General features: G+C 42.0%; 1 protein-coding gene across 4 annotated transcripts in view; it reads left to right on the top strand.

Annotated features, from left to right (window-relative positions):
• The window catches only part of LOC100741739 (zygotic gap protein knirps-like), a 118,323-nt gene that overhangs the window by 106,138 nt on the left and 725 nt on the right, over positions 1-11,460 (top strand). For all 4 annotated transcript variants that reach the window (XM_033320077.1, XM_003488465.4, XM_024366782.2 and 1 more), the window contains one exon: positions 9,548-11,429. In XM_033320077.1, coding sequence (XP_033175968.1) covers positions 9,548-10,771 — 1,224 coding nt within the window. In that variant the 3' untranslated portion in view covers positions 10,772-11,429. The remainder of the gene's footprint in view (positions 1-9,547; positions 11,430-11,460) is intronic.

Raw genomic sequence — 11,460 nt, 5'->3', positions numbered from 1 at the left:
TGGCTCGTCTCGCCGCTGCAAGATCGATGACTTCCTGAAGCGGAACGCTTCGCGCACCGAGCTCCAAGAAGCTTCGAATGTCGCACAGAAGACTCTTGTAGGATGGACTAGGCTGATTTCTATCGAAAGACGGAGGATTTAACGGTGAATGGAGGAATCGGGGATGTGGAATATCGATTATATCGATTTTTGCTTTTTCTCTTTAACTGTGTAATTTTGTGCAACTGGAGATTGATCGGTTTAGAAAGTGGTATGATTGTAAGAAACGTATTCCGTAGAAGATTTTTCTTTTTTCTTGTCTCTGTTTTAATTGGACGATTCGTTTGTTTATTTTGCCTTTAATATTTTTACTTTCTACCGGAGCAACTATCGCAACGTTTAAAATCATCCTAATGCTATTTCTATATCATCGTCAGTTTCACAAGTACACCGGTCAAGAAGGTGATCGGTAAACTATAAAAGGAATGTCTCGTTATACCACAAACTTTAACGAAAATTGACACAAGTTGTTACTAGCAACACGATGTATTACATTTATTAAAAAGATGAAGTAAAAGAAGGCTTTGATAACTTGCTACGTGAATTTTATCGGGCTTCTATCGTGCACAGATGCTGCATTCAATTTTTCCCTTTAATTTTTCTATACGTATTTACATGTAGCGATAGAAGTGAAAATATGGTAGGTAAAAATAATCCAGTTTCAGTGGAAAAATAATAATAAAAACGGATAGAAGAATTCTGGGAATACACGATATTCAGTTACTATTCTTAGAGTTCGATCGAATCGAAGAATGTAGTCGATGTGTCATAAATTAGATGCATACTCGTCGTGTTAGCATAAATAAATGCAACCTTTTGCCATTTTATCGCTTCAGATAGAAGTAATAGACTGGTGATAATCAATTGCGGGCCGCCTAATGTTACGCTTGGTACGTAAAGAAGTATAAATTATGATGTTGCCGTGCACGTGTGCTCAGACCAGGAAGTACGTTGGCGCGTATTGTTCTTTAACATACCGTGAATCGGAAAATACGCTTTTAATAGCCTGTTTATTCAATAACTTTTTACTCAACTTCATGCTACAGATTCTCGATCTTTGAGCGTCTAGATCGGATGTTATGTCATCCAATAAAGTACTAAATAACAGATTCGTCAAAATTCTAAATTACTATCGAACGTCGATATTATTTTAACCGTAAATTAATAATCAAATTATCAAGTGAATCGATGAAACGGTTAAACTTTAAAATTCAACGAAAACTAGTTCCAAATATTCTGACAATCGCTCGTAAGAAGAAAATATATAAAAACTTCAAGAACGAGTTGTGTGATAAAAAGTTCCAGTTCCTCAACTATATTAAGAAAAACTAACGTACCGCATAGCGTCGCATTCTCCGCGAAGCGATCAATCTTGAGGAGTTTTTCGAGCTGTTAAATCAACACGTGTCATGAATTTCCACCATCGATCAAATTATTAATGATTCTACTGTGAAACCTAGATATTTCTTAGAAAACAGAGTAGTTCCATGTTCAGGTGTCGTTCCGTTGAAATACGTTTCCGTCGTGCGTAGCGCCAGCTAAACGAACGTACAAAATCGCGATGAAGCATCAGCATACAATGACGGTCGTTCATTGTTCCTGCAGTTAGGAACTGTCGACGCGCGATCTGCAATTCAATCTGCTACACCGGCATGGAAGCATTCAGTGTCATAAAAGCGCGCGAAACCGCGTGAACTGCGATGACGAGGCATTAAAATCCCTGTAACACTTGACGCTTTCCTATGATCGGCAAGGTTTTTTCCAGCAAAATACTTTTCCACGAGAGAATGTTAATTCGTCACGCGATAAAAAGAGTATCGAGATCGAAATAATCGATTAATCAGTTGATTTTATTTCTTGAACGTATCTTCATTAGCGTTCAATTTTTTAGGAATTAAACGATCAATCTTAATGGAGTTTGTCTTTCGTTCAGATCAGATATACCTCGGATTAGAAAAGATGTAATCATGTTTATGTATGTCGAACAACTTCAAAGATTCTCCGCTTTTTTCTTATGCCTCGTCATTTCTTATTCATGAATCGTGTGTAACAAAGATTTATTTCTTTATGAAAGAAATACAAGAGGTTCGATTCATTCTGTCACAGGCTGTGCAATGAATAAGACGGTGTACGTTTAAAGCTTCGAAACAATCAGCCAAGTAGGTCTTAATCTTTTCGTTCAAACTATTCTTGTCAAGATCCAATTTTGAAAGGAGAATTTTTTCAAATTTTCAATGATTCTCGTATTTCTTGTATCGCTATTTTTTATTTTTATTTTATTCTTTTGCCAATTATATGTATTATATTATAATTATATGTATGCAGCACAGGTTGAGACGTCGAGGAATTCGTTTAAAAAATACAATTTTTAGAAACTTACATTTAAACGCTCTTCCATGTGCCTTGATCCACGTGTCGCATTTATACGTGATATTATTACATAGATTTTAGCGGCTATATTCTAAAAGGAATTTTCTACTGTCCACGGTAGAATAATTCCTGAAAACACCGTCCTAAGCAAATCCAAACAGAGAAGCAAATATCGAAGCATAGGTAGAAAATTGTTCTACATTTAAATAGCCTTCGTCTCTAATTCAATTTCTCTATCGCGTTCCATCGAACTCGAACGATGCCGCAATCACGATGTCCGATCTACAACGCGACGCAATGCTCGAACTCGAAACGAAAACGAGAGTGGCACCGGTGTTCAGCATGCAGGACGCACGTCAGCCAAGGTCTCCGTGGCGGCATGACGTCAGAAACAGTCCGTCGGTTTTCAGCGATCCCGTTTCAGTTGGGTTTCCCTGGCTGTTGGCCAAAAAATCCTCTCGATCTTCCAACGAAACCGCGCTTAACCGTCTTTCTCCCAAATTCCTTGCTGTCTCCTGAAAACAACAAATTGGAAACAGATATATATCGATGGGATAGAAAGTACTATTTTTCGAAGAATTTGGGCTGGTTATCTTCATCTTTCGTTAATGATTTTAATATTACTTATGAAGTTAACGTTAGATAGCTCTAGTTCTTCGTTAACGTTAAATAGACGCGTGAAATTAGGGCATCGACAACACGTAACTGATAATTTTATTTTTCTCGTTTTCAAAATTCTTACTTTATTAAATATAAAGTTACATTTAGGCTATTGCGGTTTCGGTAATATCATATAGATATGTAAAATCGGACAATAAGCAGCTGTTTCATAATTTTGATACTTTTTACGATCTCACATTTCAAAATTGAATTTTCAATTTCACTTCCGATCTACCCGAAGATATAAACGGAGATCGGTCAAAGGCTGCTGAACGTTAAACAAACTGAAATCTTAACGAGGAGGAATCAATCGTTGGAATATCGATCGTGCCGCGAGGTCGATCATGCATCGAGCGAATCGAGCGAATCGAGGCGCTTGGATAAAAGAGCGAGTACGAGGTACGTGTTATTCTCGCGTGGCAATCGTCATCGGGACAGCTAGAAATAGCACCGCAGATCTAGATAAATCGTTACGTGGAACGGCCTCTATCGTTTGCTAGACAGCCAGAGGAAAACGCGATTTCCCGGCGTGACGAGGGCTTGGGTGATCGATCCGTGGTCATAAACAGGTGGTACCACTAGGTGCCAGGCCACGGAATTCAGAGCGAGCAAAGCGATGCAACGACTAGTCATCCTCACTGGGAAAGTCATGGAGGAAGGAAACGTGAACGCGAACAGATTCGTTGGGACGAGGATGACGCGTGTTCCGCGAATCGCCGCCGCTTGAATCGCGCGCGTATCAGGGTCACGATGCTTCGCTCCAGTCACGCGCTTCGAATTGCGAGGTGGGGAAATACTCGTCTCGTGGTTTCACGCATTCGATTGTGGTTTCGTACGTTTGCATCCGTTTTGTGGATGGTTGCGTGGCTGGGATCCTTCTCATTCAAGATTCCGACGAGATTTCGCGTTTCTCGAATGAAAATGAGAAAAAATATGTAGTTCGTGACGATGAAACGGCATTTTTCTTGGCGATGCTGATCAAATTTTGAATTTGGATTGGGTTTTGTCAAGCGACTAAGACGTGGCCTCTGGTTACCGAATAGCGGAGAATTTTTCTTTCGTCGGATTCCAACGAGGCTTTGAATTTCATTTCTTCGAATTTCGTTTATTAAAACCAGCAGTATGGATTGACCGAATTTAACTAAACGCGATTTTCATTTCTTGGCGAGAAAGAAACGTGGAAGAGACTTGGTATGAACCGTTTATTCTTCGGCTGATCCAGCGGAATGAGGTTCTAGCGTAATTGATTATCGTGATGTATTACTGCAAAGAGGATCGGAAATTTGAATAACGCGCACGGTACAGTGATGTCTATGTTCATACATTTATCAGCGAAAGTACAAACACGAAGAAAACGATTCGTGACATTTCAGACGCGAGTAATTCGTCACGGGATTACAAAATTTTTCGATACAAATACCCTAATTCTCCTCTCCGTGTAGATATATAAAGATTCGAATGCCGAACATCGATCAAAGCTCGTGACAAATTTCCATCGCTAATGAGTATTAGTCTCGTATTATACAACGAGCGTACCGATTAAGCCATTTCCTTTAATCACCGCCGATTCAACGTTTACATAATGCCAGTCTCCATCTTATTGTTCATCCACAGGCGCGTTTAAAAATCGACACTCGTGTATCTGGTGAAAATTACTTCAACCTCGAGGCGGATACTCCCCTCTAATCGCGTTAACTCGTGACGTCATCCGTCTGTCGGCTCACGAAAGCAGATGTTTGCAAGCTCACTTAGCTCGATCGCGCGACGTCGTACAATGTTTGAAAACGGCTGACAGTGTCTGGCCGGAAAAAAATCACAAGTTCGATCATTTTCTATCGCCCAATTTTTGGTTTGCTTTTATAAATTTCTAAGTCGTTAAAGATGCTCGCTCGAGACGATCGTTCGAGACGATCCGGACGTTAGGCGAGCGAAGATCGGGAAAATTCACGGAGCACGCTCGAAAACGAGAGTACTTCGGTTAAATTGACCAACATGTCCATCGAAAATTGAGTTCCCAGAAACGTCGATTCCCTTTCCTTCTCTCTGCAACGAAGCCCGCTAAACTCGCTAGAGGAGCGTGTTTACAATCGGTGACTCGAAACGGGCGCCGACTGCCGGTCGACGTTCGATTCCCGTCACGTGCGGGAAACTATCGGCATGCTCGCGTTTTTTTCATCGATCTGCTCGAGGAAATTGTTCCCGCGGCGAACACGCCGTGCCAATCGCATTCCCGACGCCGACTCGAGGAAACGTTGCCCGTGTTCGGCACACGACGAAATTGATCGACGCTGTAAATCGCCCCGCTACCGAGACGTGGTTCGCTAGCAGCAATTTTCGAACCAGACTGAAATGGTAGTTCGGAAAATTTGCGGCCGATACTTGGAACTGGACGACCGGCGATTAATACGAATATGGATGCGTTCGGTATATGGCCGAACGACGATTTCGAGTTAATAACGAGGGTCTGCGCTCGTTCTCGCTCCCTGTAGAAATGGAGTGCGAGGATGACTGTACTTTTTTGAATACGCTTTTGGAAGTGCTTGACTTTTAAGCAGTTGTCGGTAGTTTAGACTTTTTGTTGGTCTGTTTTTATCGAAGCATAGTTTATCGAGCAGTTATTTTGTAATAGACGAACATTCCTCTAAGTAGAATTTAATAAGTAGAGTGAGATAAGTAGCATGGACGAGTAAAGTTTAATACGAGTTTAATTCGAAGAATATACGTACTATTTTTTATACTAAATATTTTCAAATTTGATGTTTAGGTTTTATCGGTAAAAGAAACTAATCTGGAAATGTATATGGGAGGAAGAAGTTGCAAACATATATTTAGAAAATAATTAGTATACAGTATCAACGTAAACCATCTGCAACATATTTTAAAGATGGTTCCAAATACCGAATTTCTTTATGTTATGTATAATGCAAATACGTTATATTTTATTATACCTCGTTATGTTATACCCTATATATATTTGCATATTTGTCATAAATTATGTCAATACAATAACGATAATCGTGTCTCATTACGATGCTAGTAAAATCACACAGTACATTCATAAAACGTGTCTATAAGCGTTGGAATCCCTTCGTGAGCAACTGTACGTAGGATTGCCCGAGTCTATACGAGAAACGATCTGCTGCATTTTTCATCGACAATTTGTTAAGCTTTCCCGCGCTCGGCGGCCGTTCACGATCACGGACAAACGTTTTCCCCGGCGGCGTTTCTATAAGGCGTTACAAATCGGTCCGAGATTCCGGGCGTGCCTGTTGATTTGCGCTAATCTCGTGGCCTGTCCATGACGGATTTGTCGCGGTCGACCCTAAATGGCTCGCTACGACAGTCGAGGAACGTTTTCTACGCCGATTCTGATTTTCTGGAGTACGTGATTCGCGACCGGACCAGGACCAGTCAAAGGGGAAAAAGGAAAAGAAAAAAAAAACGCTTGGAAACGCCACGAATCACACGCGCCTGTTACGTAATCCTTCCTCGCGAATCCCGTTGTTCACCTCGTTTGCTCTCTACGGTCAAGATACACAAGCCCAGCAGCTGACTCTGATTGTGAGTCGCAGCGACACGCAATCACCGCGTGAAACGCGCTCTCCAACCCTCGCGTTTTCTTCGAAAGAATCATCGATCGATTTGGGGATGTAGGTTGTGGCAGGTTATGAAGGTGGTAGTGTTCCTAATTTCGTAAACATTCTTATGCTATATAAATTGGACTATATATCGTAGATTAATTTCCTTAAGTATGTATATTTTGGAACTTAATTTAATTTTTATACAAGAACCAAATTGATCTCGATACTTCAGAACCCCGATACTTTTAAATAGACATTCATTATAGTTTCTAACGTTCGCTATCCCAAATTCCACGACACATCTACCACATAAAAAAATACTCGATATCCTACGTACTCTGGATCGTAAATATCTCCGAGCAAGGAGAATTTCGTAGGCGGAAGCGATCGGTTCGAACCATACTATCTCTCGCGTGCACACGGTGGCATCGTGACCTCTTTCACGCAGTTGCGGTGACAGCCAGGGATCATCTGGCATACGGGAGGCTTTTCGAGCTCGCGCCTGTTCATCTAAGATCGAGAGATTACAGCCCGAGGTACCGCTGGTCCGTTTTCATCTCGCGATCATTACCACTTTATCGAGTGTACGCCGTTGTTCCTGAACCTCGGCGATTAATCATCGCCATCGGATCTGCCTCCTTGACACTGGAATCCTTCGATTCCGCGTTTCTCCTCGATCATCGCGCATGGACCTTCTGTTGGACACGTGTAACTTTGCTTCCCGTTTACTCGTCGAGTCTGTTGCAGTCGTACGAAGACAGACGAGAAAGTGCTGGTTGGTTGAAAATATACGTGAGATTACCGGTAGTCAGAGTGATTCACTGATGACGCACGTTCGAGTAATCTGGACGCATTATCGAAGTATAAATTTTAGGTCATGGATCGATACGGTGGACACTTTTTCTGGATGATTCGTCGATCCGATTTGGAACAGGTACCGCTATGAGAGCTTTTCGGCTTCGAACGGTTACCAGACCGCCCACGTGGCTGCGTCAGGTGAGGAACACAGTTAGAGCCTTTCCGGCTTTCGACGACACTTGGCTCGCCGTGTTTCTTTCTGATTAAATTCTAACTCTGACGTTAAATACGTATTTATGATCTTAAGATTCTTGAAGACTCGAGCCTCGCGTGTACGTCAAGATTCATTGTATTTTATGTTAATCAGGAATCTGTTACACAACTTGGTTTTTAAATTTATTGAATTACTGTTTTTATTCTTCCGATAGACTAATTCATGTCATTCGCTTTTTTTGACAACTGTATATTCATCGTGTGCTTACGTAACGAAATACAAAAATTCACGACAAGTGGAGTTAATCGCTTTGGCTCGTTATAGAAGCTTTACTTCTATGAAGCTTTATATCCATCCATTATATGTTCTAACGACTTCAACAGATATTTATATCTACTATAAATGCCTTATAGAACGGTTTAAAAATACCTAGAATAGAGATAACAGAAAAAATAAAAGTGGAATAATTCAAAACATAAAGAAAAGAAAAGTTGTACTTGGCGCACGAGAGATACTCGATTAGCGACTAGTCGAGACCCCGAAGCGAGCACCAAGGTAGAAGGGTCGTCGCGTCGTAAATTAGTTCACGATGCGCCGCTTTCCAGTCGGTTTTATCGTCGGCCGACAGGCGTTTAACTTTACGACCAGCCGTGCCGCATACAACGCTCCATCTTCGACGCGCCACCCTGTCCACCCTTTCGCGGATCCTGCCTCCGTTGCTCGACCTTCCACTCCTAGACAGAGGCATGCTAATTCTTGTGACACGCGGAACATTAAGGCCTGACGTGTAATCCGCCAGAGAATCTGCGCGTGGCCTGAACGAGTCCAAATGGACCTTTTATATGGCGAACGGTCTCTTTCGATATATAACTGCTTATAATCGTGATTTCCGCGTTTAAGTCTGGACAATTTATCTTTTATGAGAAAGTCGGAGAAAATTCGTCTAAAAGATTTTTATACTTTTTCGAGTGCTATCGAGCAAAGCTAACATATAGTTTGGTAGAGCAGTTTTTTGAAACGAAGTTTTGCAGAACTTCTTGGCGAGCATAAGATGTTTTTAAATTGGGATACTCTATCGGTCGAATTCGATTAGAGATCGTGCGATTGTCCCCGATTGCAAATATTTATTTCACTTTTTATCACTCTCTCAAGATGTGCTTGTATTTCGCTTTCAGTACAAAGTATAGCGCATAGGATTTCTTGACGCGTTGGCTATATTATTTACAGAGAAATTTCAATTCAATATGTTGTACTTGTTAATTAATTTAGTCATTTTTGCAACGTAACACGTTTGGTGTAGCACCAAGCCAAATGTAATCCATCACTGCTCATATTTTGCATACAGAAATATCTTCGTCGAATGCAGACAAAACTGCATTTTTTTATTTTATCAAACATTGAATCCAAGCCTCGTTCACACATACTTACGATACCTAGCGCGAAACTGATGCGTCACGTATATGACGCACGGTGGCAAACGTGTTAATAGGTGAGTTCAATACGGAGAATTCGGTTATAGGGAAAAGCTATGTGGCGCCAATCTGCTGAATGTAACGGATTAAGGATTGGTATTACTAAAAAGAAGACAGATCTTGTGATCGGCGAAAGATATTATTGCAAATAGTAATATAAATTCTATAATGATAAAATGAATAATATCTTCGATACAAATACAATTGAAAAAGCGAGACCAAATTCTTGGCTTCTAGAGTACGTGAAACAATCGATCAATTAGAGAAACTTGACATTGCTAATAAAATTTTGTCAACATGCCGTAGTATTTCATCTTTCACGATACGAAAATCAAACCATGGGCGAGCTCGACACCGCTCTTCAAGCTCTTCATTTCCACATCTCACCATTGTTTTCTTCCTTCTGTTCGCAGTCGTTCTTCGGGCGCACCTATAACAACCTGGGAAGCATCTCCGAATGCAAGAACGGCGGCGTGTGCGTGATCAACAAGAAGAATCGTACATCGTGCAAGGCGTGTCGCCTACGAAAGTGTCTCGTGGTCGGGATGTCAAAGTCAGGCTCGCGGTATGGTCGTCGTTCGAACTGGTTCAAGATCCACTGTCTCCTCCAAGAACAAACGAACGGAAATCAAAATATGACTCCAGGAGCAGTTTCGCCGTTTGGACCAAGCTTTCTACCAGGATTCCTTCCTCAGGCTCAAGGACCTCAAAGCGGGGTATTCAAAGATGGAACGGATCGTACTTCACCTAGTCAAGAAGATTTAGCCCTCCAATCGCATCTGTTGCACGTGGCGATGCTGAAGCAGGAACAAGAAAGGGGGAGCAAGTCTCCCCACCCGGATGACGTGGCTCTTCAAAACCATCTTCGTCTGTTAGCTTGGCAAAGGGAGCGTGAAAGAGTCGGTGAAAGTTCTCAACAGCCTCCGAGTACGCCACCTAGTACAACACCTCCGCCATTTTATAGACAACACCAACAACAACAACAACAACAACAACAACAGCATCAACAACAGCAGCGACTTCCAGGCTCTCCGATGTTCCCAATGAACTTCGCTCAAAGGGATAGCGTTTGCGTGCCTAGCAGTCCATCGGACGCCCTCAGACCGTACCTTCCAAATTATAAAAGGACAACGGACACACCAAGTGATAGCGGAGCGTCCTCGGTGGATGGTGTCGATGGTCAAGATACCGAATCAAGGAGTAATTCAGCATTGAGTTACTTCAAAACCAGCGCCGCATCACCGACCTTGTCCGAAAGAGATTTTCCACCTAGGAAGATCAATGCTACGGTTACATTGACGACGGGATACCATCCTCATCAAGGTCTAGGCCTAGTGTATCCTCCACCTGGTTTAGTCACGCCATCAACGTCTCAACTTTCGCCCAGAGGCGGCGACCTGCTTCTGGTCAGTCCCAGTCCAGGTGGTCTAGCTGTGGAGCAAGACGAACCGATAGATCTTAGTGTCAGATCGAGCAGAAGCACTCCGGGACCCAGTCAGTCGTCAGAAGAGGCTAGTAGATTAAACGATAACAATAGCGATCCCGATAGTCCCGCGAAAGAGGAAGCCACGACGAAGAGCAAGCCCTTGGATCTAACGTTAGGTGTGAAGAGGCCAGAGTTACCTATATCGCTATGAAGCTTCTGGCGGTTTGATAGACCCACGACGCCTGGCCTCGTTCAGTTCTTATCGACGCACCCTGAGTTTCGTTGAGTTCTCGCTTGAAGAATCGAACGGCCTAGTCACTTAGCTGGTCTGTCTGAAAACAGAAAAATCGATGTTACAGGATGATGATGGATTTGAGAATGGAGAAACGAATATTTGAGAAAATTAGATGAGATGGAAGGTTGTAAAAGGGCGATGAAGTTGTATAACAGAACGTTAGGAGAGAGTTAGGTTTCGCTAAGGAACTGCAACGGAATGCCGATAACACACCACAAAAATGTGTTCAAATTTGTACATAGATCACGGTCCGACAAGAGATTAATTTATTACGACCGAGGACATTATCATTGATTTGCGTATCGCTTTTCTTTGTTTTAGGCCGCGAAGGTTGTATCACATATAATTAACTGTATAAAAAAGGTCGGAGAACCGTGTATATACCGGCCAGTAGTGAAGTGCCTTAACATAATATATTTATATTTGAAATATTCCATATTGTATATGTAAATGTATACATAGAACAGACCGCTTTAGGATATTATCTTCGTTCTACGCACGATTCATCGTTGTAAATTGTATTCTTCTTCATGGTTGTGAATGGTTCGCATAGCGAAGAGTGTGTGGGCGCGGAGTGTGTGTGTGCGTGCGTGCGTGCGTGCGTG

Source organism: Bombus impatiens, unplaced genomic scaffold (genome assembly GCF_000188095.3).
Source record: "Bombus impatiens unplaced genomic scaffold, BIMP_2.2 scf_0235, whole genome shotgun sequence".
NCBI lineage: Eukaryota > Metazoa > Arthropoda > Insecta > Hymenoptera > Apidae > Bombus > Bombus impatiens.
The sequence above is the reverse complement of the archived record's forward strand: the minus strand, read 5'-3'. Positions and strand labels throughout refer to the sequence as shown.